General features: G+C 43.0%; 1 protein-coding gene across 1 annotated transcript in view; it reads right to left on the reverse strand.

Annotated features, from left to right (window-relative positions):
- TPD52 (tumor protein D52) overlaps positions 1–5,986 on the reverse strand; it is a 216,599-nt gene extending 210,613 nt beyond the window's left edge. Inside the window, exon 1 of the mRNA XM_073892922.1 lies at positions 5,614–5,986. Within this exon, the coding sequence (XP_073749023.1) occupies positions 5,614–5,632 (19 nt within the window). The 5' untranslated portion in view covers positions 5,633–5,986. The remainder of the gene's footprint in view (positions 1–5,613) is intronic.
- Between the last annotated feature and the right edge of the window lie 19,672 nt (positions 5,987–25,658).

Here is a 25,658-nt window from a genome sequence, read left to right on the forward strand (position 1 = left end):
TATCAAGGGAAACCTAAATGGCCATCAAAAGGGAACAAATCAAATATCACCTTTTAGGATACACAACATGGTACACCTACAAGCAGCCATTAAAAATGAAGCAGCTCTATATAACATTATGTTGAATAATCTCATATACTGTATTTAAGTGGAGGAAGTCAGGTGCTAAAGGATTTGTATGCTACAGTTTATATAATATACCCACACACATATATATTCAAATATAAGTGCATGGATACCTACATGCATAGGATCTCTCTGGGTGGAAAAGAGTAGAAACTGCTACAAGGATGGCACTGCTATCCAAGGGAAATAGCCCCCCACCCCCGGGGAGACAGGAATGGGAGGGAGATTTACATTTTGCAATCTTTTAGTCCATTTGAATTTTGATCATATGCACTAACTACCTGGTCACAGTAGTCAAAATGATGTTGGAGAAGTATATTTTTAAAATATATTGAGGTTTTTTTTGTTGTTTTTTTTTCAAAAGGAGTTATAAGAGGCACCTGGTGCCAGTCAGAAGAGCATGCGACTCGATCTCTGGGTCATGAGTTCTTGCCCCATGTAGGGTGTAGAGATCACTTAAATAAATTTAAAAAACTTTAAAAAATTTAAAAAGGAGTTATAATATGAAATATTCAATAAGAGATTATTTTGTGATTTGTTTAAAAGGATACATATATGGATGGGTATAAACCTATATGCTAATAATGATATTTCGGAGTAGGATTATGGGTGATTTTTTTTTCTCTGTATTTTCTGATTTTTCTAAAATGAACAACGATTCACAGCTAACAAAAAGTATTTTTAATTTAAACATTTTTTTAATTTCAACTAAACATTAAATCATTTGATCCCTTGGATATTCTTCTAATAAAAATACATTGCTGGGGCGCCTGGGTGGCTCAGTCGTTAAGCGTCTGCCTTCAGCTCAGGTCATGGTCCCAGGGTCCTGGGATCGAGCACTGCATCGGGCTCCCTGCTCTGCGGGAGGCCTGCTTCTCCCTCTCCCACTCCCCCTGCTTGTGTTCCCTCTCTCGCTGTGTCTCTCTCTGTCAAATAAATAAATAAAATTTAAAAAAATAAAACAGAAAACCTATTTAAAAAAAATACATTGCTAAGATTATGGTTTCTCTACCATATGCAAATAAAATTTGGGAGAAACTTTAACAGTCAACAATTAAAACAGAAATAATGGACCCCGAAGGAAAATAAAATAATCTTAGCCTACAATAAAAGGATTAGAAGCACATAAATTCTGGGGATTTTGCTGTTCTTTTTGGTTTCAAACTGAGAGTATATTTGCTTTTACTGTACGCATGGATTAGTCTGTTTTGAGATCCTGCTAAAAGACCACAACCCCTCCTACCACTCAGCTTGTGCCCTAGAGACCAGGCAAGCTGCCGCATAAAAATAAAGGCAGGAAGTGAATTCCAACAACAAAGACATTAGCACCCTATGGAAAGCGAGACTTGACCAAAGAAACCCAGAACCGGGGTGGGTCAAACCCTGGGATCTGCGAGCAGACCCTCCACACTATTATCCATTCATCCCTACCTTTGTTTTACTTTTAAATAAGTGACATCTCACAGTTCTATTATTTCGAAGGCATAATTACAATGCTGAATGACAGTGACATAGCATTGTGTTACTTTTCTTGCAGGCGTCTCCTCTCCCAGGATTTTGGCTGCAGGAGCCTTCCCCCTCTCCCTGAAAAAAAAGTTTTGGGGTGTGTGTGTGTGTGTGTGTGTGTGTGTGTGTGAATTCAAACACAGATAAAATGCACTAACGGTTAAGGGGACTGCCACTTCAATATGGTGTTAAACTACAGGTTATTACTAACATAAGACACTACTCAAGTATAAATATTGATTCAGCACCATAATAGGCAGCCAGGAGGTTTTTTTTTACACAATGTACGCTCTAGTTAGCATGCCACACTACACTTTCAAAGTAGGAAGCACCAGACACATTCAATGTGCTATGCTGGGTTCCTGGGTAAAAACTCCTCAGAGGTACTACAGAGTTTATGGTATGTTTTTATTTATTTATTTTTATTTTTTTAAGGTATGTTTTAAATCAATTACTGTGGACTGAGCTCTCAATATAAACAGAGTATCGTGTAGAAAGTCTGGGTACAGGAGAAGTGGGGAAAACAGAAGAATCTGAGCCAGATACTGAAGAGTATTAGAATACATCATATAAAACATAAGGAAAACTGTTCTAAAACTTTATAGCTCTGTTAAATAAAAAAAGTAGCAAAGGATAGATTTTGATTACTTCATATAAGGAAGATACAAGGAGACATTTTCAATAAAGAAATGCAATTAAGACAAGAGGTAGGGTATTTAATTTTACATACAGAGTTGTATGTTTTTTTTTTCCCCTCAGAGGACAGACAAATGCAACTCCCTGCATACTAAAAAGTAAGTCAAACAAATCCTAAAATGTTCCTATGTGGCTTTAAGTACTTTACAAAAATCACAATTCAAGAGACAATCACAGAGTTTCATAAGCCTTCTTTCAGCCAACATTGTTTGGTAGTGAACATGCAGTTTTACAATCCCAACTTCCTCTTCCTTTAAGCCAGAAGGCTCACTATAGATTCAGTGAAGACTGAGCCACCCACTCTGGCTAGTTCAAAGATCTCAGATGTAAACTTACCCTCCAAGTCCAACAAGACCTTATTAACAACTTTCTCTGCCTAAGCACAAAGTTCTGCTCCTTTAAAATACTGAGGGAAGGGGCGCCTGGGTGGCTCAGTCGTTAAGAGTCTGCCTTTGGCTCAGATCAAGATCCCAGGGTCGGGCTCCCTGCTCCACGGGGAGTCTGCTTTTCTCCCTCTTCCACTCCCCCTGCTTGTGTTCCCTCTCTTGCTGTGTCTCTCTCTGTCAAATAAATAAATAAAATCATTAAAAAAAAAATACTGAGGGGAAAAAAAGAATAGGAGTAAGCGGGAACCAAGGGAGGACATCAGAGGTTCCAACAGCCGGAAGGTGCTCTTGGTCACTTTTCCTTTCCATCTCTGTCAGTCCACAAACATTTCTGAGCACCTTCTTTGTGCCATGGGAACATAAAGGTGAAAATGCAAAAGAGGCAGATGGAACCAAAAGTGTAAGGAAAGGCCACGTGGTTGCAACACAGCAAAGCTGAGTGAGCCAGCTGACCTTCCCAAGGCAGGTGACTCATCTTTCATTCTGAGCTGAGTCTCCAGACTCCCCACTTTAAGGGGAGGACTTCCCTTGCCCTCGAGGAATAACAATTAAAAACAAGAACTAACACGACTACCAAGGAAAACATCTGAAAGTTAGAAACAGAAAGACTCCTCTTATAAGCCAAAGAACTTATAAAATATGTCTTAGCCACATACATGAAAAACTAGTCCTACAAAAACCACACAAGGTGCCATCAGCACAGAGGTACTAATGACTGTGATTCTCACCAGCCAAACTAGAACACCCAATCTAATAAAATTAGTCACTCCATTCACCTAGTCAAACAGCTATTTAATCTAGTTTGACAATTACCAAACACAGCTACTCTAAAAACACCACTATGTTAAATATGACAATGTAAGGTAGATACAAATATGCATGTTTACAGGTTTGGCACCCTGGACACACTCATTAAAAGACAGAATAATACTGGCTTACATGGTGGCTCCTAGGCCTTCTCCTAAAAATACATTTAAGATCTGAGACGAGCTTTCTGACTCAAACATTTAAATATCTACCATGTTCAAATCACCATGTTACCCAACCATGGACAAAGATGAAGTACATGCTTCTAACCTCAATAAGCTCAAAGTCTAAACAACATGGGTGCATATAATATAGAAATATGATATATTGTACATATATATACAATCTAATTACATATTGTATATAATGTTTACAGTATAAGGATTTATATGTTAAGTGTGGATCAATTTGAGGGGTGGGGAGAAAGGAAGGGCTGGAAGGTTCCAAAGATCCCTACAACTTATCAAAAGTAAAATACAAAATAATATATATGGAATATGGTTTCATTTACATAAAAAGTATGCATAAAGGCTAATGCAAAGAGTAGTAAGCAAAAATTAAAACTGTTGTGTTTGAATTCAAAATATAAGCAATTCCTATCCGCACTTCCTAAAATTTACCTTAATATTGTTAACTTGTTTTTAACCACTTATGTATCTTTTAAAAAGCGACCACGCAGGGTACCTGGGTGACTCAGTCGATTAAGGGTCTGCCTTCAGATCAGGTCATGATCCCAGGGTACTGCGATGGAGCCCCGAGCACAGCCCAGCATACGTCTCCCCGCTCACAGGGAGTCTGCTTCTCCCTCTCCCTCTGCCGCTCCCCACCCCCCCATCATGCGCGTGCCCCTCCTCAAATAAATAAAATCTTTAAAAAAATAAAAAGCGTGCCACGCATCTGTATTACTGTTACTGGGTTATTATCACAAAGATGAAGCAATATTTAAATATTGAATATTTAAATCTTTAAGCCATGCCCTCCTGTTTACATCTCTCTTAAACAATAATTCTAGGGGCGCCTGGGTGGCTCAGTCGTTAAGCGTCTGCCTTCAGCTCAGGTCATGCCTGGGATCGAGCCCCACATCGGGCTCCCTGCTCAGTGGGGAGTCCGCTTCTCCCTCTCCCACTCCCCCTGCTTGCGTTCCCTCTCTCGCCGTGTCTCTGCCAAATAAATAAATAAAATCTTAAAAAAAAAAAAACAATAATTCTAGTGGAGACAATTCCACTTGAGATACTGTTTTCAGAAACAAACGCATCCAAAGCAGTAGTTATGAGACTATGGGGTTTCACCTTGATGAGTAAAAGACGACCCTTACTATGAAAAGCTCCCTTCCCCCAAAATAAACCCATAGACACCAGGACATAATGTAGGGACACCTCTCATGTTACATATATACGCCCAAAACCATCGCCATAGGATCAGACGCCACCAAAAACCCTAACCACGGTAACTAGAAGAGGGCAGAAAGTCTCAATATTGGAGGGGGGGCGTAGTCATGTTCCCATCCTGAGCGGCGAAACGACCCACTGTCGTCAGTTCCTCAGTTTCCACCAGTTACAGGAGCTCAGGAATACAGTACAGTATTCCCTTCGTGCTGCCTTCTACCCAAAGCGCATCACGGTCCACATCCCCGGCTCCGCGAGCCTGCTGCCAGCCCCTCCGCCGCCACCCAGAACCTTCCTTCCTTCTCTCCCTCCCCACCCCCTTCTCTGTCTCTCTCCCTCTGTCTCTCGGTCTCCTTGTCTGCACGTTTCTCTCCTCTCTCTCTCTCTCTCTCTCTCTCTCTCTCTCTCACACACACACACACACACACACACACACACACACACACACAGGCGCGCGCGCGCGCGCACACGCGGCCCCATCAGCCCGCTCCGCCCGTCAGAGCCGCTCCCTGCGGCTCGGCCCCACCAGGATGCCAGAACCCGATCCGGAAGATGCAACTTGAAGAAGGCTCGCCTCCCGCTCGGGCGCCGGCCGGGGACGCGGTGCACCTGTTCGGGCGCCGGGCCGCGCGCAGCCCGGCGCAGCACCCGACCCCGCGCCCGCGCCCACCCCGGAGACGCCGCGCCGGCGCTCCCGGCGCCCTCACCTTGCTCGCCGCGGTCCATGTCTCCCGCCCGCCGCCTCGCGTCCTCTGCGCCTCCGCCGCCTGCAGCCCGTCCCGCTCGGATCGCACGCCCGCCCGCCGCTCCGCTCCGCTCAGCGCCGCGCTCCTCCTCGCCTCCGCCCGCGACTCCCGCGAAGTCCCCTCCCCCGGAGGCGTCGGGCGCGGCGGCGCCGCCCGCCCTCGGCTGGGAGAGCTTTCCCGGGGCGTCACCCAACCACCTGACCCGGCCGACCTGTGCGCTCGGCCACGTCGGCGCGGCGGGCGGCGCCCGGCTAGGAGGGCTGGGCCGGCCGGCTCGCCAAACCCGGCGGAACTCAGGCGCCGGGAGGGAAGAGCAGCGTGGCTGCGAGGTGGAATCGACCATGGAGGCTGCGTGCAGACCGCTCGCGAAGCCGACTGGCGTTGGCGTCCCACCCTCAAGTTATTTATAATATCAGAAGTTCCCTCTGAGGCATAGAAGATGCCCTTTCTCTGCCTCCGCAAGCACCTGCTCTTGTGTACTTACTGAGTAGAAAACACAGGAAGGTTACTTAGAAATGCCAATGGCTCTTTCTTCGCTTAGAGTCTTCGTAGTCTCCTACTGCCGAAAACAACATCCTCTTATATCTTCAATAACTAGCAAAACAAGCAAAGAGGGGGAGGTTACAAAGAATCTCTCTTTTCACAGACATTGCGGGTTTTTCGGTGACAAATTAGGAATGTATTTTGAGGCTTCATAGTCACTGATAAACAGTTCGAAGTTCCCGGAATAATACTTTTAATTATTATCATCTGCGCTCTGTCTTCAAAGTGGTTTTTGCTTTTAGTCGTTTCCCAAAGAGCCACTTTGAATATGTCGTTCTGAGGTGGTACGTCAATTTCATAAGCCATCTAGGTCTGCGAGTGAGGCAACCTTCTGTTTGTGTCGTGTCCCTGGAGACTCTGGCTTGACCTTCAACTTTCAGCATAGTATAGTACTCCACACGCACTAGCCTTTTATTAATATACTTTAAAACTATCCATAGTTACCTGAAGCGACTCCACGTCTCCTCCATGCCATTGCACTGTAAGCGAAGTGTAGCTCCTTCTTGCCTGCATCTCCAGCGTCTTCTTGGTGAAGTTTATTCTGTGTACCCCAACCAGAGGAGATCTCTCCTCTTTGATTTCTCCTACTCCCACTGCGCTTGGCCTTCTCTCCGGTGGCACTGACCTAACATTCATCTCTCCGGCCAGCCTGCTACGGCCATAGCTTTGCGTGTTTCACAGCCCTACTAAGTTAGAACCTAGTAGTTTATAAGCTAGAGGAGGTCAAGGATCATTTTGGTCACCTTTTCATCCCTTTCATTAGACTATGCATTTAATAAACATTTTAAGTATAGCTTTCAGGCTTAAATTTTAAAACAAGTTATATTGGATCCACTAACAAGCTAATGTTTGTACAAAGAGGTACAATGATAGGCTTTTTTAAAAGTGATTTTTTAAACGTAAATTTAAAAAAAATTAAGTGATTTTTTAAATGTAAGGTAAATTTTGGCATTGGCAGAAAATTCTATAATCTGGTAAAGAATTTTTTACTAACTGCTGTTTAGATCTCTTGTACAGAGATAAAAATCTGGAGAGATAACCTCTCAACCTATAGACTAACTTGTGGACACATGAACAGCCCTTGAAAATTTGTGTTGTTGAAAACAGTATTTATTCTATTTGTATCTATTTAATTTGCTAGATGACTTTAATTGTATGTTGGAAGAAAAAAATGCCTTGGTTTCTTTTTGAAGAATTTATATGCTTGTTCACATCTGTGGCAGAGATGGCTAATAGCCTACCCAATATCCAGTTTTCCCATGTTCCTTCCTAAAAACCCAAATATTGTTTGGTATAGCAATGTGTCCAGCTGAAACCTCACTGGTCACTTCAGGCTCCCTTGCAGCCGGGCATGCCTCTCTGACACATTAGTGACCAATGAGATACAAGCCATGTTTGCTAGCTGGAACCTTCAAGAAATCATTTTAAAAGAAGACAGGCTTGTCTTCTTTTGCTCTTCACCCTCCCCCTTCCTGCCTGGAAGGGCAGGCGCCATCTTGCAAGCGTGCAGAGGAAAGCCACAGCAAGGATGGCAGAGTAGCAAGGCAGAAAGAACCTGGGTCTTCAGTGGCATTGTGGAGCTTCTTCCAAGAATAAAATAAATGCCTGACCTTTTAAAGCCATGATAGTTAGTTTCCTGTTACATGGAGCCAAAAGCAATCTCAACTGATGCAACGTGCCATTTAAAAGTCCCTGTCTGGCCCGTACCAATATAGGTGGGTTCATGCAATCCTGAGCCTTAGGCAAATATTAACTTAATTTTCTCTATGAGGTTAAATAAGCACTGTTCACATAAACAACCCAGCACATGATATTTCCACATAAGCCTGCTTTTCTCTTGTGTCTTCCTTCTACTTAATTTTTTTCTTCCCTGACAAACAGAATCTGCACTTATAACTCACGCTGTGTTACGTCTGATGTAAACAGAGCTTATGTTTTAGCACTCTGAGGAATCTCTGGAGAATAGCTAGCACTTAGAGCACCTGGGTGCATTTAGCTGAATCATCCCTTAAAAGGCTCACTCAATACAGGAGAGAGACACTAGATTTACTTTGTAGTGGTGCTGTTAATGTTGACATGGATTTTTTTTTTAAGTTTTTTTTTTTCAAATATCCATCCATTGGTGAAATTTATACAAGGAAACTTCCCCAAAAGCAGATGAGTGAAGCAAATGAAAATATTGGAAAGGATAGAAATAGAAGCTCTACATTATAAGTGGAAACTTCTACGCTCTGTCCTCGTCCCCATTCCCCATCAGACAGCCGGCAGAGAGCACACAAAATGTAGGGGTGGTCAGATGCGCTCCGTAGACCCACTCTTCTCATCTGTGGGGCCTGGAACAAGGGTACAAATGGAGGGCGCTGGCTTTCTCTTCGGGCTCTGTCTTTTCACCTAGGGCTCTGTCCTATATCCATGTGGGCCTGGCATGCTTCTCTGTATGAGCAGCTTAGCCACATATCTCTTCTTCATCCACCCTTTCCCATCAGCCACCCCATGGTCATACCTCTGGACTAGGGTTGCGCTCAAAAACACTCTCTTGGGGAAAAGGCCAAAGGCCCGGAAAACATAGGTTTGTTTTTATTTTTTTAAGATTTTTTTTTTAATTTCTTTATTTGACCGAGAGAGAGATAGCAAGAGAGGGAACACAAGCAGGGGGAGTGGGAGAGGGAGAAGCAGGCTTCCCGCCGAGCAGGGAGCCCGATACGGAGCTCGATCCCAGGACCCTGGGATCATGACCTGAGCTGAAGGCAGACGCTTAACGACTGAACCACCCAGGCGCCCTGAAAACATAGGTTTAGATGGGAGATTTTGGAGCTGCAGGTACACAGGGCATGGTCTATAAACAGGGTGCAGGAATGGATGGGTATGTCCACTTGGTGCCAAGGACTCCTCACCCTGAGTTGAGACACTGGTGGGCAGTGTCTAAAGCCCGGGGCCCAGTAAGGGAGTCCTCAGTAGCTTGGGTCTAGGGTTGCCAGGTAAGATATGGGACACCCAGTTCAATTTGAATCTCAGATAAACAACAAATAATTGTTAGTATATCTCCTATAATACTTGCAATATGCTTATACTAAAATAAATTATTCATTATTTATCTGAAATTCTTCACGGGGGCCTTTTATTTGCCAACTCTCTCAATCCAAAGTATTCCTAAGGGCAATTCTGGCTCCCGGATTACTCAAATAACTGAAGGCATATGACACCACAACTTTGAAAAAAGTGATCATATTCCAGCAGAAAGACGGACTCTTAATGCTTGAACTGTGCAAGTAAACTAGATACATATACTGGGGGAGGGTTTGAAAGCCCAAGAAACCAAAAACAAGTTTTGGAGAAATATTGATTTAATGTCTGGTAATTAACACTTAATCGCTTAAGAAAATATTGTGACCATCTATATTCCTAGCCATGTAAAAGACTGACTGTGACTATGAAATAAACACCTTTTAAAATGTGTAAAAATGGGGCGCCTGGATGGCTCAGTCGATTAAGCATCTGCCTTCGGCTCAGGTCATGATCCCAGGGTCCTGGGATCGAGTCCCACATTGGGCTCCCTGCTCAGCCAGAAGCCTGCTTCTCCCTCTCCCTCCACCTGATGCTCCCCCTGCTTGTGCTCGCTCTCCCTCTGTCAAATAAATAAAATCTTTTTTAAAAAATAAATAAAATAAAATATGTAAAAGTGGGTATTGGCAGAAAAGAGTACTTCATACTAATGGAAGGTAGACGTGTAAATCCCTGAATGTTAACAGAAAGTGATCTCACTTTATTGATTTGGGCTATGTTAAGAAAAGCCATAGACCACTTAATCTTCCTTGTATTCTTTTTTAAGTCATTTTGAACTCTGTATGTTTATCAAATTACATCATGGGAGCTGGGTGGAGAGGGAAGAACAGGGGGAGCCACAGTTCTTTTTGCCCTGGACTCTCTGCCATCACTGTTCTCAAATATTTTCATCTATCCTTTAGACTATTGTATGGTATAAACTGTATCGATTATATGTAGATCCAATAATGAAGTGACTAACATTTGTACATTTTTCAGCTGGCATCTGACTCAATGATCCGCAGGCCGTTTCATCCCTGCAAGGATGGTTAGTTCCCCAGAGCACCAGTGCCCCTCTTCTAGAAATGGTGTAGACTAGAATGGCAAGTGCCCAAGGTCAGGGCCAAGGAGCAGAAGTCTGTGTCACTGTCACCAAAAATACAACTCTGCAAGGCCAGATACAACTCAGAACACCTGAGTGGCTTTAGCTGAACTCTCACTTAAAAGTAATCACTTAAAACCATCACCGTTCTGGGCTTCTCAGGCTCACTAATCACACCTCTAAAATTAGGAGGCACGCATTGGGAGAAAGATGGCACATTGTGCACATTCGTTCACTTTAAAATTTTATTTTATTGAGATATAATTCACCTACCATAAAGTTCGCCCTTTTAAAGTACATAATTCAGTGGTCTGAATGAACATTCATTCATTCTTACTTCCTCCCCATGCTACTAAAATTACAATAAAGGGATAAATCCACAAGGACAAAGAGGAGTTGAGAGGCTACATCGTGATAACTGATCTTGCAGATCTGAAAAGGTGGTTGCTAAGCTTGCAGTAGGGAAAGCCAAGAAGAACCTAATTCTAGGGGCGCCTGGGTGGCTCAGTCGTTAGGCGTCTGCCTTCGGCTCAGGTCATGATCCCGGGGTCCTGGGATCGAGCCCCGCGTCGGGCTCCGTGCTCAGCGGGAAGCCTGCTTCTCCCTCTCCCCCTGCTTTGTTCCCTCTCTAGCTGTCTCTCTCTCTGTGTCAAATACATCAATAAAAAAATCTTAAAAAAAAAGACACCAAATGCATAAAAAAAAAAAAAAAGAACCTAATTCTACTACAGAACTTCCAAAACCTCAAGACTTGGCACCAGGTATCTGTGGATACAGAAAGTGAGGTTCAAACTGGGAAGATTGGTTGAAAGTCTACCTAAAAAGGAATTAGCTTGGGGCACCTGGGTGGCTCAGTCGGTTAAGTGTCTGCCTTCGGCCCAGGTCATGATCCCAGGGTCCTGGGATGGATCCCCACATCAGGCTCCCTGCTCAGTGGGGAGCCTGCTTCTCCCTCTCCCTCCGCCTGCTGCTCCCCCTGCTTGTGCTCTGTCAAATAAATAAATAAAATCTTTAAAAATAGATAAATAAAATAAAAACAAGAAGGAATTAGGTTTCAGTTCCCTCCCTAGCTCTGCACAGAAGACTGAGGTGATTTCTCTAGGGAAGGAAACTGGACCATCTCTTAGTACAGGACAGTAGGTACATTTGAAGATGACTTCCTATTGCAAGCAGAGAAATTCATTAGCTGTTTACATCATGAATGGTAAGGTTTCCCACCTTCCCCTTCCTTGGTTCCCAGAATATGGACAGCCAGGCCTATAAAAGCAGGAATACCTAGAAAGCAGGAGACTGAAAGATCCATCTCTCAAGAATTTGACCAACCCAAAAGAAAAACAAAACTAAACTAAAATGTTGATATTGAGTAAGCCAGATCACCTTACCCTCAAACCCAGGACCTACAAGTCTTGTTCAGGAACCCGGAGAGACCGATCAGCTGCTTAATGCCCAATAGCAGGCAGCCCCAAACCAACAGATTGTTTCACAATGGAAGATAGGGACCAAAATAAACACAACAAAAAGGCAACTTACAAGAAACAAACTACACAGGGAGAAGAAAACAAACATTTTTTTTCCTAACTATCATTATTACATTCAGAGAGAGAAGTAAAGATATCCCAAACATGAAACAAAAATTTGCTAACAAAAAAGAACAGGGGCACCTGCGTGACTCAGTCGTTAAGCGTCTGCCTTCGGCTCACGTCATGATCCCAGGGCTCTGGGATCGAGTCCCACATCAGGCTCCCTGTTCAGTGGGAAGCCTGCTTCTCCCTCTCCCGCCTCATTTTGTGCTCTCTCTAGCTATCTCTCTCTCTCTCGAATAAGTAAATAAAAGTCTGCCCTTTTCCTCCCCAACTGCGTGAAGCTTGGCCGCCATCATGAACGACACAGTAACTATCCAGACCAGGAAGTTCATGACCAACCAACTACTTAGCGGAAACAGATGGTCATTGATGTCCTTCACCCTGGAAAGACAACAGTACCTAAGACAGAAATTCGGGAAAAACTAGCCAAAATGTACAAGACCACACCAGATGTCATATTTGTATTTGGATTCAGAACCCATTTTGGTAGTGGCAAGACAACTGGCTTTGGCATGATTTAGGATTCCTTGGATTATGCAAAGAAAAATGAACCCAAACATAGACGTGCAAGACATGACCTGTATGAGAAGAAAAAGATGTCAAGAAAACAGCGAAAGGAATGCAAGAACAGAATGAAGAAAGCCAGGGGGACTGCAAAAGCCAATGTTGGTGCTGGCAAAAAGTGAGCTGGAGATTGGACAACAGAAGGAGTAAACATGCTGCAGTGGCTTTATCTGTGGTGATTGTGCAGATTTTTCATGAGATGACTAATGAACTAAGAACGTTAAATAAATAAATAAATAAATAACCTTAAAAAAGAACAAAGAGTTCCTAGAAATTAAATATATTTTAGTGGACATTGAAACTCCTGTGGTAGGCAGAATAAGGATTCTCAAAGATGTTGACATCCTAAACCTAAACAAAGCTAGGGATTAAGGTTAGGGATTTTGAGATGGGAGATTATTCTGGATTATTAGGTGGGGCCAATTGAGTTACATGAGCTCTTAAAAGCTGGGAACTTTTCCAGCAGGAGACTAAGAGATGCCATGGTAGAAGGAGAGGCATGAGAGATTAGAAGCATGGGAAAGATTCCATTCACAGTTGCTGGCTTTGAAGATGAAGGAAAGGGGCCATGAACCAAGAAATGCAGGTAGCATCTAGAAGCTGGAAAAGCCCTTAATTGACAGCCATCCAGAAAATGCAGACCTCAGTTCTACGATCTCAATGAAACTGAATCTGCCAACAACCTGAATAAGCAAAGAAGGATTCTTCCCAAGAGCCTCCAGAAAGGAACATAGCCCTCCAGATATCTTGACTTTAGTTCCATAAGACTCATGTTAGACTTCTTTTTTTTTTCTAAAGATTTTTATTTATTTATTTGGCAGAAAGAGAGAGTGAGAGCAGGAACACAAGCAGGAGGGAACGGGAGAGGAAGAAAGCTTCCTGCTGAGCAGGGAGCCCGATGAGGGGCTCGATCCCAGGACCCTGGGATCATGACCTGGGCAGAAGGCAGACGCTTAACAACTGAGCCACCCAGGCACCCCTCATGTTAGACTTCCAATCCTCATAAATGTAAGATGATACATTTATGTTAAGTCTCTCCATGGAATATAAAGTCAAGTGAATTTCCTAGAAAATAGAACAAAAAACAAACAGCTGGAAAATAGAGGAGAAAATATAAGAAAATTAAAAGTTTGATTCCAGCAAGCCAATATCCAAAAAAAAAAAAAAAAGAGAGAGAGAGAGAGAGAGAGATGGTGGAAACAGAAGGAAATCACCAGGAAAATAATTCAAGGAACTTCTCCAAGCAGAAGGACGTGATTTTCTGATTTGAAGGGCTCACTGAGGGCCCAGAACATGGCACATATTTATGAAATACAGAGCACTGAAGACAAAGATCCTACAATTTCCAGAGATGAAAAAAAAAATTGAGTCACTTTTAAAGTAAAAGGAATAAGGATGATTTTTGACTTCTAAACAAGACAGAGAGGACAACGAAGACTTACCCTTCATTTGCTTCATTGCACATAACTCGTTGCTTCTGTGAACAATCAGTGCCATGCTTCCAATTGTACAAATAAAAAAGACTGTAAGAAGCATATCACCAACTCTCACAAAAATTATTAATAATACCACCTCTGCCCTTGATGCAATACAGATCAGTCATAACTCTTTGGCACAAATGAAGAGAGACAATACCCTAACTCTAGATTCCCTATTGTGTAGGCATGGGGCCATTTGTACTATCGTTAATACTTCTTGCTGCACTTGGGTCAATAAAGCAGGCAAGATAAATAGACTATGCATCCTGTGAAGGAATAAAGCTACTTGGCTTTCTAAGATTGATCCTCAAGGTCCTTGGGATTTATTCTCTTGTCTTGGGTTGGACAATTGGGGTTCCTGGTATTGAAGCATCTTACAAGTAGTAATAACTGTTCTTGTTTTTATCAGAGTGGTCATGATATTAATCCACCATATTTTCTCATGTTTTAAATGCATCTTCTCAGTGACTCTCTTGCCAGATGATCTCTCAATACACTTGGCTATGGACACAACTGGACAACTTTCTCCTGGAGATGGGGTAAAGATCTGGATCTCAAGCATTCCCTGAGTTGGTTAACTTCTCAAAACTGAGAGAATGACCAAAAGAAGGGCCTGAGAGACTGAGTATAGAAATGGATAGTGGTCAGATTATTTATGACAATAGAATTCTGAACCACAACCAGTTCAGGAAGCCAAATCACAATCCCTGCAGCAAACAGCACAAGAACAGTTAGAATTTGATCAATGACTGCCAGCTTCCCTATTTTTTTGTCCCCGTTTCAAATGCAGTACCAATCAAAGAAAGCCAAATATGCTGACCATATCAATTATGTGATGAAAATCTTTCACTTGTGTGGCTACACATGGCTTTTAACATTTAAACCATACTTCTTAGCGTATCTTGTAGGTTTCGACTGTATTCATCACTTCTCTTCTAATTGCAAGTGATAGAAGCCCAACTCAAGCAGTGCCTGGGTGGCTCAGTCAGTTGGGTTTCCACCTCTCGATTTTGGCTGAGATCATGATCTCAGGGTCATGAGATGGAGCCCTGTGTCAGGCTCCCTGCTCAGAGGTGGGTCTGCTTGGGGTTCTTTCCCTCTCCTTCTCCCTCTCTCCCTTCTTGCTCTCTCTTTCTCTCTAGAATAAATAAATAAATCTTAAAAAAAAAAAAAAAGAAACCCAACTCAAAGTAGTTTAAGTAAAAAATGTAATTACTGGTTCACATAACTGGAAATAATAGGAGTGAAGTAGAATTTGGGCATAATTGAGTCCTGATCAAGCTAATGAGCTTTGGGCATGGTTCAAGGTAGGGAAAGAAGCTAATGTGATCTTCTGGGTAGGATCCTTTGCGCTACTCAACATACTGTATTTTCCAGTGACACTGTGCAATCGATATGGGTATTTCACATGCTTGTACTATGAATGATCATAAATTCGGGGAGATTATCTTCGCAGAGAAAAGCCAGACGTAATCGTTCCCTTGGAACCCCACAACCCTAATAACAACCTTCTGCCGTACGTCTTTTTGATGATTTCACCAATGGGAGTCTTTGACAAAGGGAGGCAGCCTCTTTGTGAAGATATCCCTTTGGTGTTGGAATTATTGTCCCTCTGACTAGAAGCAACTAGAAGCAATTATTTGGCTCCTACAGAAACTGAATACCTGACCTATCGAGGCCTTGGGACTCTTCCCATGATATCTTCTCATTTTGAGGAGGGTCAGCGTGGACTTGATGACTAACAATGTAGGAAGGACCCAACAAGCCTCACTGATGAAATGCGAATGGTATATTCAGTATGCAGCCAGCCTAACCTTAGTAGTATCTTGACCTTACACAAAAAAAGTGGTAGCTATCTCTTTGGATTGACATGGCTTAGATCATAAAGCTAATGACCACTTATTTGAGTACACTGCTTATCATGTCCCCCTATATTAGACATGTGGATCAGAGTAGGGACATAAAGGGTCTCTGTAAGTTTTGAAAAATTTACTTGTAATGAGGAAGGCTATGCATATGTGGGGGTAAGAGATCTATGGGAAATCTCTGTACCTTCTTCTCAATTTTGCTATGAACCCAAAACAAAATACTCTTGTCCTTCTTGCATCTGCTCCTTCTGGATAAGAGGTCTAAATACAAGTAGAGGAGATTTAATAAAGGCAAACTTGTTGCTGCTAAAATAGAGCACATTGATATTTTTGGCGGTGGAAGGAACATCTTAAGATCCAAGGGGCATAGGAGAGGAAGGACATTAATGGTTTTTATGATTTAGAACTGCACCGGAGCCTTCTTCACAAAACTGCTCCCAAACCTTTGCAGGTGTTTTAAATTTAACTGTTGAGTCTAACATCCTCCCCCAGACAGCTCTGACCACTATTCCGGCACCATTCCCTTTAATCCTGTCAAGAAGTCTGTTAGAAACAGCAGAGGATAGCCTCGATTTCTATACCTCCCAGGCAAGAAAACCCTGTCAACGCCTCTGGATGTCTTCTTCACTCCCACTTCTATAGTCATCACTCCGTCATTCAGTGGGGCAGAAGAATGCCACTCGACTGGTCGTATGAACAAACTGAACAGGCTGGACTGACTGCTCTTAGGCCGTCCCTCCAGAAATAATGCCTAGACTGAACTGAACTGGGAACCCTGAAGCCCATCAGACAGTTGGGAGGCCGCACTGGCTACCCTGTCAACCTGGGCTCCCTGACTGTGTTGGTCCCACTTAGGGATCTCGACAATTACACACAACACTTTGAGGGCGCCCGGGTGGCTCAGTCGGTTAAGCGTCTGCCTTCGGCTCAGGTCATGATCCCAGGGTCCTGGGATCGAGCCCTGCATCAGGCTCCCTGCTCAGTGGGGAGTCTGCTTCACCCTTCCCTCTATCCCCTTCCCCCCCCCCCCCCCCGCCGCTCGTTCTCTCTCTCAAGTGCAGGCACTCTCTCTCTCTCTCTCGAATGAATAAAATCTTTTTAAAAAGTTGGGTAAAAAAAATTAGACACAACACTTTTTTTCCAGGGGCACCCTGTGTGCCCTGGGACTGTGCTTCCTATATGGAAACTAGAAGTTAACTTGCTTCTCTTCAAAACACTTGTTGACTTGCACATTAACCATAAGAGACTTATGAGTATTTAAGGAAACACCGTAAGTAGATCATGTAGCCCTCAGACAACAGCAGAGATCTCTCCAAAATGAAGTTTTGTTACTTCAGGAAAATTTCCAGAGAGTTAACAGACTTATCATTGAAATTAGAAAAGTGATTCAAAATTTGTCCTTGACTCTAGCTGAAGTGATCACCGACACCATCCTGACCTTGGAAAGCATTCAGGTTATCTTCAATTCATTGGCGAGGGTTGTCATGGATGAATTGCCCTAGATGTTTTTTTTGCAGATCAAGGCAGAATCTGTGTGTGCTCTAATACTGCACTTGTATTAATACCTCAGGCCAAGTGAAAAAATCAATACAGAAACTAAAGGAGAAAGCCATAAAGCTATGTAAGATACACCCTGATGGCTTTTGGAATTTGTTCAGCTAGTTGTATCCAGGATCCTAGGGGTATGATTGTGGTCAATACTGCAGAATGGCGCCGTCCAGTTGCAACTGGAATGCTGTGGATTGTAGCCTTAGTTAAATGCTGTGCCAGACAGATTAAATGGAGTCAGGGGCACCTGGCTGGCTTAGTCAGTAGAACGTGTGACTCTTGATCTCGAGGTTATAAGTTCGAGCCCCAAGATGTGTGTGGAGATTACTTAAAAATAAAATCTTCATTGAGGCTCCTGGATGGCTCGATCAGTTAGGTATCCAATTCTTGATTTCGGCTCAGGTCATGATCTCAGGGTCGTGAGATCAAGCCCCAAGTCAGGCTCTGTGTCAGCCTCAGGGTCAGGCTCTGTGTCAGGCTCCACGCTTAGCGGGGAGTCTGCTTCTTCCTTCTCCCTCTCCCTCTGCCCGTCCCCCTGCTTGCACTCTCTCTCTAAAATAAATAAATAAATAAAATCTTCAAAAAAAATAAAAACAAATGTCTTCAGCCCTCACCTCTGTAAGTGAAATTAATCAGAGTGGCCAACAGAGTGGCATACTCATCGGACACTTTTCCGTGAGTCCCTCATGTTTCTGCACATCTTGTTCCACACTGTCCTGTAAAAGATGATGGTATAGTGAGCACTCTTGGAAGACAGAGAGATTTTCCTCTGACGCAAAGGGTAGGTTCACTGACAGCCTTGTAAGATAGATAGTATTTCCTTGAAGGCAAAGGTCAGACAAGGTTACTGCCCACGTAGGATTTGGGTGCCCCGAACTCAGGTTTCTTCTCCTGTAATGCCACCCGCTGTACATGCGGGACTCTACATCATCTGGTGGGAGTCCGGACTCAGACTGCTACCACTGCTGAGAAAAAGTAAATGTCAGTGCTGCAGCTACTGTTTCTCTGTGAATAATAAAGACCTTGGTCTCTGATCCAGGAATATTGTAAGAACACCCACAAAACTGTGACTGGCTAATTTGCTAGCTTGTAAGCCGGAGAAAGTTTCACACCTTTCACAGTTCTTACTACCATATTATCAGAATTCTAGGTTTCCTTCTCCTGTATTCAATAATGACTCTCAAGGAAATTGTCAGTAGTAAGAAAGGAACGATTTATCTCCTGGACTAGAAGAGTCAAGAGGGCATCCAAGTGGGGGTGACCAATGAAGAGCTGGATATGGTGGTATTTGGTGTAGGAGTGATCCTCAAGACATAGATTTGGTAAAGGGTGCCCTGAAGAACACACAACATAAGTGATGTGCCTGGCCATCACATCTGCTCACAAAAGTCAATTTTGTCCAGATCTTCCTAATTCTATGTTCAGGGACTTCATCTTGGTAGCTTGAAGTTGGCCATATGAGAGGATTAATGCCATGAAAATTAGCAAATGCTACAAACCAAAGCTTTCCCGTCCCACTCCTGTGAGACCTGGTTGTTACACGCCTCAGACTATGGTATAGCTGACACACAATGGGGGGCAGATTCCTTAATCTATTCTCTTCTTCTGTGAAATGTGGAGAATAATTTGCCTATATCACAGGATTGCTTATGAGGATTGACTGAGGGAAAACATGTAGAACAGCGTTGGTATATATTGTATTCAATCGAATCTGAGATGCTACCAAATTAAAGATGCAGCCTTAATTATGTCATTCAGCCAAGATAGAAAACACACTGCTGATTACATTATTTTTTTTTTACCATATGATTGTAAAACTTGTCTCAACTTCAGTAACGGTAAAATGTGAAAAAAATGTCTGTCTTAGAATGAATGAAATACAGTAGCTTGTTTATAAAATGCTTCACTAATGGTATATTATGACCGTGACTAGCCAAAATGTGTGGGGAGGGGCACCTGGGTAGCCCAGTCGGTTGAGCCTCCAACTGTTGGTTTCAGTTCAGGTCGTGATCTCAGGGTCGTGGGACCGAGCTCAGAGTGGAGTCCGCTTGGGATTCTCTCTCTCCCTCTCCTTCTGCCCCCCCACCTCAGATAAATAAATATCTAACATAACAAATAAATAAATAAATAATAAATAAATAAAATGTGTGTGCATCTGCCTTATTCTACCATTTTAATCATTAATTTATTCAAAAGTTCTAAAAATAAAATTGCTGAGAAATCAGATAGTTTGTATTAATGCACGCACAACATATAAGTAGGAGGGGAGGGGGAGAATGGAAATATGTTTATTTTTCAAAGTAAAACCAAACACAACATTTAACGAATTTTGAATTTCAAAATAGGGTTTCTTTTTGTTTTTTTTATTTGACAGAGAGAGACACCCAGAGAGAGGGAACACAAGCAGGGGGAGTGGGAGAGGGAGAAGCAGGCTTCCCGCTGAGCAAGGACCCCGACGCAGGGCTCGATCCCAGGACCCTGGGATCATGACCCGAGCCGAAGGCAGATGCTTAACAACTGAGCCACCCAGGCGCCCCTCAAAATAGTTTTTTTTAAAGGATTTTGTTTATTTTAGAGAGAGAGAGAGAGAGAGAGTGTGAGGGGGGGTGGGGCAGAGAGAATCTCAAGCTGACTCTGCACTGAATGCAGAACCACGAAGGGCTCAGGGCTCGCTCTCACGACCTTGAGATCATGACCTGAGCCAAAATCATGAATCGGAGGCTTAACAGACTGAGCCACCCAGGTGCCCCTCAAAATAGTTTATTTTTTTTAATGAAGATTTAAACATGCAAGAAACACCAGTGGGACCATACAATAATACTTACAATCATAAATAAGTGAACGCAAAATTCGGAGTCCTCTGAACAATTTTTCCACATTTTAGAACAGCATGTAAACTTATATGAAAATGAGGGGAGTACTAAGTATATTTATTTGACTAATTATGCACGTCCCGAGAAAAGGATAGGGAACTGGTAAATAATTACAAAGGATGGGAATTGTCTAAAGTGTAATTATCTCAGGTCTGTGGGAATGAATTTATATTATATAAAGAAAAGTTCCTGGAAACAAATGAATCAGGCTACCAAACTTGGAGAGAGAAGAGAGACTATTATGTTTGCACAGGAGAACTTCAAAGAGAAATATTGGTTATTTCCTTTTTATACCATTGCAACTAAAAATAAGCTCTAAGAGCCTACCATAATTATGTGAAGAATTTACAGCTATTACACAGAACACAGAGTTTCAAGCAGGCTATAAAAATACAATGACCTTCAGCAAAACTTTACTCCAAACTCCATAGAAGTAATCTCCAATTCCCTCTGCGGAAGCTTAATGTGCAGAATAAGAAGATCTGGCTTTTGACCTCAGAACAATTCCAGAGCTCAGCACACTGTTTCCAGACTCATGGCCTAAATGCATGCTTGCCGGCTGACCACAGCCGGGGAGGGCTGCTCAAAGTAGTTTCCAAATCACTTTTCAGACCTTGATGGGAAGGACGCTCCCAAAGACCAGGGCAATGGACATGGCATGAAATTCTCAATCAGGAGACATATTTCTGGTGTGTCATTTAGACATGTGCCTTGGGCAAAGCAGCCTGTCATGCTCAGAGTTCTTATCCAAAGGAAATAGTAAAACTTGCCCTTTAGGAATCATGAGACTCCTGAAAGAATCTACATGTATTTTTTGAAGTCTTTTTAAGTTGTAAAAATGAATTATTATTACTACGACCACTACTACTTTTGTTTGCCTGCAGAGATGGTAAAGGGGCAATCACCATATCACTGTTTTATGAACTTGGGACAGGATTCCACCCAAATGAGTAGTAAATAACTATTTGATAAGGAAGGTGTGTTAAGATGTCTTCTTAGCCCAGACAAGTATTTCAAGACAGAAATAACACTTTTTGGTATTATAAAGTCTAAAAGAATGCTAGAAAATTCAGGGGCCTTTAATTCAGACAGACTGGGACTTGAATCTGGATTTAACATCTTACTAGTTGTGTGATAGCGGGCAGTTTACTTAACCTCTCTGAGTTTAGGGAGCCCCACCTCCCAGGCTTGTGGCCATTCCGTTGTGTAAAGTGCCGACCTAGCTCAATAAATTCTAGCTTCCTCTCTCTGCTCTTAAATATTTTGTCTTTTTTCCTTACATTTTGCAAGGAGCTCTGGAAGAACTCAGTGGCATTATGGGTGATGCTTTATAGACTGATAACAGCAGTTACTCTATTCTTTCTATATACCAAGCACTGTGTTGAGTCTTCACATAGCTGTTTTCATTTAATCCTTACACAACCCTATCAGGAAGGTACTGTATTAGTTTACTGTTATTGTAACAAATAACCAGAATTTCTGTGGCTTACAGCAATGAAAATTTATTCTCTCACAGTTCTGAAAATCAGAAGTCTAAAATGGGTCTGCAGGGGCTGTGTCCCTCCCGGAGACCCTAGGGGAGAATTCACATGCATGCCTTTTCCAGCTTCTGGAGAATACCCACTTTCCTTGGCTCGAGGCCCCTGCCTCCATCTGACCTCTGCTTCTGCTTTCACTTTGCTCACTTTCCTGCCCCCCTCTTTCATGTGAAGGACCCTAGTGATTACATTGCACCCACCTGGATAACCTCCCCCTCTCAAGATCCTTAGTCACAACCGCAAAGTCCTGTTTGCTGGGTAAGGTCACATCCTCGCAGGTTGTTGGGATTAGGAAGTGGACCTCTTGGAGGAGCCATCATTCTGTCTACCACACGTGCCCGTTTAACAAATGAGGGAGCGGAGGCTTCTCAGCTCGTGCATTTCATAACCAGAACCCAGGTTCTTAGTCTTGACCGCAATCTCCACCTTGACTGTGTACCCAGAAGCAATGTGGCCATTTGGTAACAGCAGGTGTGTTTCATTTTAGGCGTAGTTATGACATTGATTATGGTGACAGCATTTGATAATAAGGATCAGAAGTGAGTTTATTTTGTGCACTGTCTTGAGCCCAGAAGCCATATTTATTATCTACCATCTCACTGATCACCTTCAAGAAAAATTTAGTACGGGGCGCCCAGGTGGCTCAGTAGGTTAAGCATCTGCCTTGGGCTCAGGTCGTGATCTCAGGGTCCTGGGATTGGGCCCCACATCCGGCTCTCTGCTACTCCCTCTCCCTCTGCACATGCTCTCTCACTCTCTCTGGAATAAATAAATAAAATCTTAAAGAAAAAAAAGAAAAATTTAGTACCTAACTGGCATTGTACCAGTTGTTAAGAGAATTAAAGCCCAGTGCATTTTGTCCCTCAGGGGATTTCCAAGACCAACGGTATAAAAGCACAAAAGTATATGTGTCAGACTGAAGCCCAGTGGGGATTGCTGCACCCACTGGGAACGATACTTAACACATTCAGTAAATATGGAATTTTTTTTAAAAGATTCTATTTATTTATTTGACAGAGAGAGCGCAAGAGAGTGCACAAGCAGGGGGAGCCTGCAGAGGCAGAGGGAGAAGCAAACTCCCTGCTGAGCACAGAGCCTGACATGGGGCATCATCCCAGGACCCTGAGATCATGACCTGAGTTGAAGGCAGACACTTAACTGACAGAGCCACCCAGGTGCCCCTAAATATGGAATTCTTTTGTGAGTCTTTTGTAACGGAGCTGTTGATTTACTCCAGTTATTCTATCTTATTTACTATTAGCTCATAAAAATATTGATTGAGGTTGAAACTCTGCTTTAAATTTTTAAAGTTTGGAGGTTCAGCCTACTTACAGGAATTCAAGCAATACTAACTGCACTGGATATGAGTTCTGCTCAAACAAATCACCCAGGTTTTCCTCACTAAAAATTGATGAAAACGTTTCACTAAGATGGGAATTTAGAGGGACACATAAACAAGTCTTCCAATAATGAGTATGCTAAGTCCTTTAAACATTACCTCCTCTCATTGCTTGCTTTGCCGGATTTTAAAGCAGCTTTCTTTCTGGTAAAAATGCTGATGCTATTTATATCTTGTGTGGAGGAAACCTGGAGAGAAGAGGAAGAAACACAGGGATTTGAGGTTTTAGCAACTGCTGGACCTCAGGAAAAGGAAAGAAGCCGAGAAAGGGAAAGCAGAGAGAAAAGGAAGGACACTGGGAAAAGGGGCCTACGGGTGGAAAGGAGGTCCCACAGAACAGCGGTCACTGCCGGTTTCCGTGGGTATGAATGAAAGGATCACAATTTCAATCCTCTGTTGAACACTTTTGATTTTTTTTTTTTAGTTTAGAAGGAGCAAACACGAGACATTTGTAGGTGATCAGGTCCCTAGGGCTGTTTGTCACTGCTCACACAAGGCAACTGACCTCTCATCTCAGGCAACTAAAGTTAGATGAGAATATTCTTGGAAGGAGAGATGGAAGAAAAGACGGGAGGAATTGAGAGAAGGAGGAAGAGAGGAAGAGAGGGACGGAAGGACTTGGCCTTGCTGGGGCCGCTGGTCCGGGGCTGAGCTGGCTGAGTGACCTCCGACCCTTGAGAACAACTCGAATCACTGCTCCCACGCCAGTTTCAGGAATGTTCAGATTGCACATGCATATTCGAAAATGCACGAAGTACATGCAGATGTGGATAAAAATGTGTCTCTTTGACCTGGGGCTCCGAAACCACGTGTCATTCAGGGAATCAGGAAACTGAACCCCAGACCAGGGAGAGGAACTGACCCTCCAGAAGCACCATGAGTTCCTGTCAAAGTCAGTGGTTGGCAAGGAAGTGGGGGTTGGGGGGGCGGATCTGGAAAAACACCACATCTCAGGGCCGGAAGGGGTCAGGGAAAGCCATGTGTGAAAAAGAGAAAGTACTTGATCCTGTACAGGACACATAATGAGGCCATTATTTGTTTATCTGGTTGAATCTGAAGCTTCTCTCTCTCTCTCTGCTGCTTTTCTTCTCCAGTTTGTCCGTGTTTGTCCATGTTTATTGCTTTGAAAACAATTAGTGCCCTGACTCCAACAGGACACTTCTGTTTATATACATCCACACTGCAATTCTATATTCATAATTCTGTTAAGGTATTTGTATCTGGTAAAATTTTTGCTTCGCTCTTTATATAATTCAATGGTAATATATTATCTACTGAAAAACAGAGGAGCGACATAACAAACAGCCTTCCTTTGGGTGATTACCTCTTGCATGTTGCCGGATCTTAAGTGTTCATCTTTCAGTCCTTTCTCTCTAGGACCACAATAAAGTGTTCCAGAAGGATTAGCTAATGGGCCGCTGGCTTCACGTAATTTCCTTTGAGAAGATTTATCTTTATTTGTGTCTGTATCAGTGACTGGATGGCAGCACTTACAGGTTTGTGAAGCACTCTTCTCTTATGTACCATTAACACAATGAGTGAAGAACAAAATGGTATCATTTTTCTCATGTGTCACTGCCAGAAATGAAACATCTGTGAGGTATTTCACTAAGAAAATTTTTTTTACTGACAAAAATCATAAACTGTGGAAATGTCATAATCAGTACATACCTTGTAAAAGAAATTCTCTTTAAAAACATTTTTGCTATTCGGTCTGTTGATATGTGGTCGAGAATGGATCTTTTATTTGCTTATCTTTTTAAGATTTTACTTTTTAAGTAATCTCTACGGCCAGCATGGGGCTTGAACTCACAACCCCGAGACCAAGAGCCGCGCATTCCACCGACTGAGCCAGCCAGGTGCCCCAGGAACGGATCTTTTACATTTAAGTTATTAACCTAGTCCTTTGAGCTGATTAAAGAATGTGTTGGCCTTTCAGGAAGAATCCTCCATGGGCTGATGCAGGGCGTTGAAGATTTGCCTCCTCAGTGACAGAGAAAGAACCTTTGGTATAACTCTTCTCCAATCATTGTGCCCTCTCAGGAGGTTTTCCAGGAGAAGTAATTTGTAAGGTAAGCACCATTTTGAGGCCTGTGAGCCAGACCGAACTGTGCTACACCCTGTAGGTAAGTTACTTGACTCCTCATAGCAATTCTCTGAGGTGAATAATACCCCTATTTTATTTTTACTTGTTTTTTTAAAAAGATTTTATTTATTTGAGAGAGTGGGAGAGGGAGAGAGAGCAAGCAGGGGGTGGGAGCAGAGGGAGAGTGAGAAGCAGGCTCCACGCTGAGCGGGGAGCCTGATGTGGGACTCGATCCGCGGACTCCGGGATCATGACCCCGGCAGAAGACAGACGCCCGACCCACTGAGCCACCCAGGCGTCCCACCCCTGTTTTACTTTGAAACGATACATTCAGATCCCACCAGTCTTCGACCGAAAATAAGGTGGTAATTTTAGATGCTCA

This window comes from Callorhinus ursinus, unplaced genomic scaffold (genome assembly GCF_003265705.2).
Source record: "Callorhinus ursinus isolate GAN/ISIS: 27379988/994484 unplaced genomic scaffold, GSC_fseal_2.0 scaffold5, whole genome shotgun sequence".
Classification (NCBI taxonomy): Eukaryota; Metazoa; Chordata; class Mammalia; order Carnivora; family Otariidae; genus Callorhinus; species Callorhinus ursinus.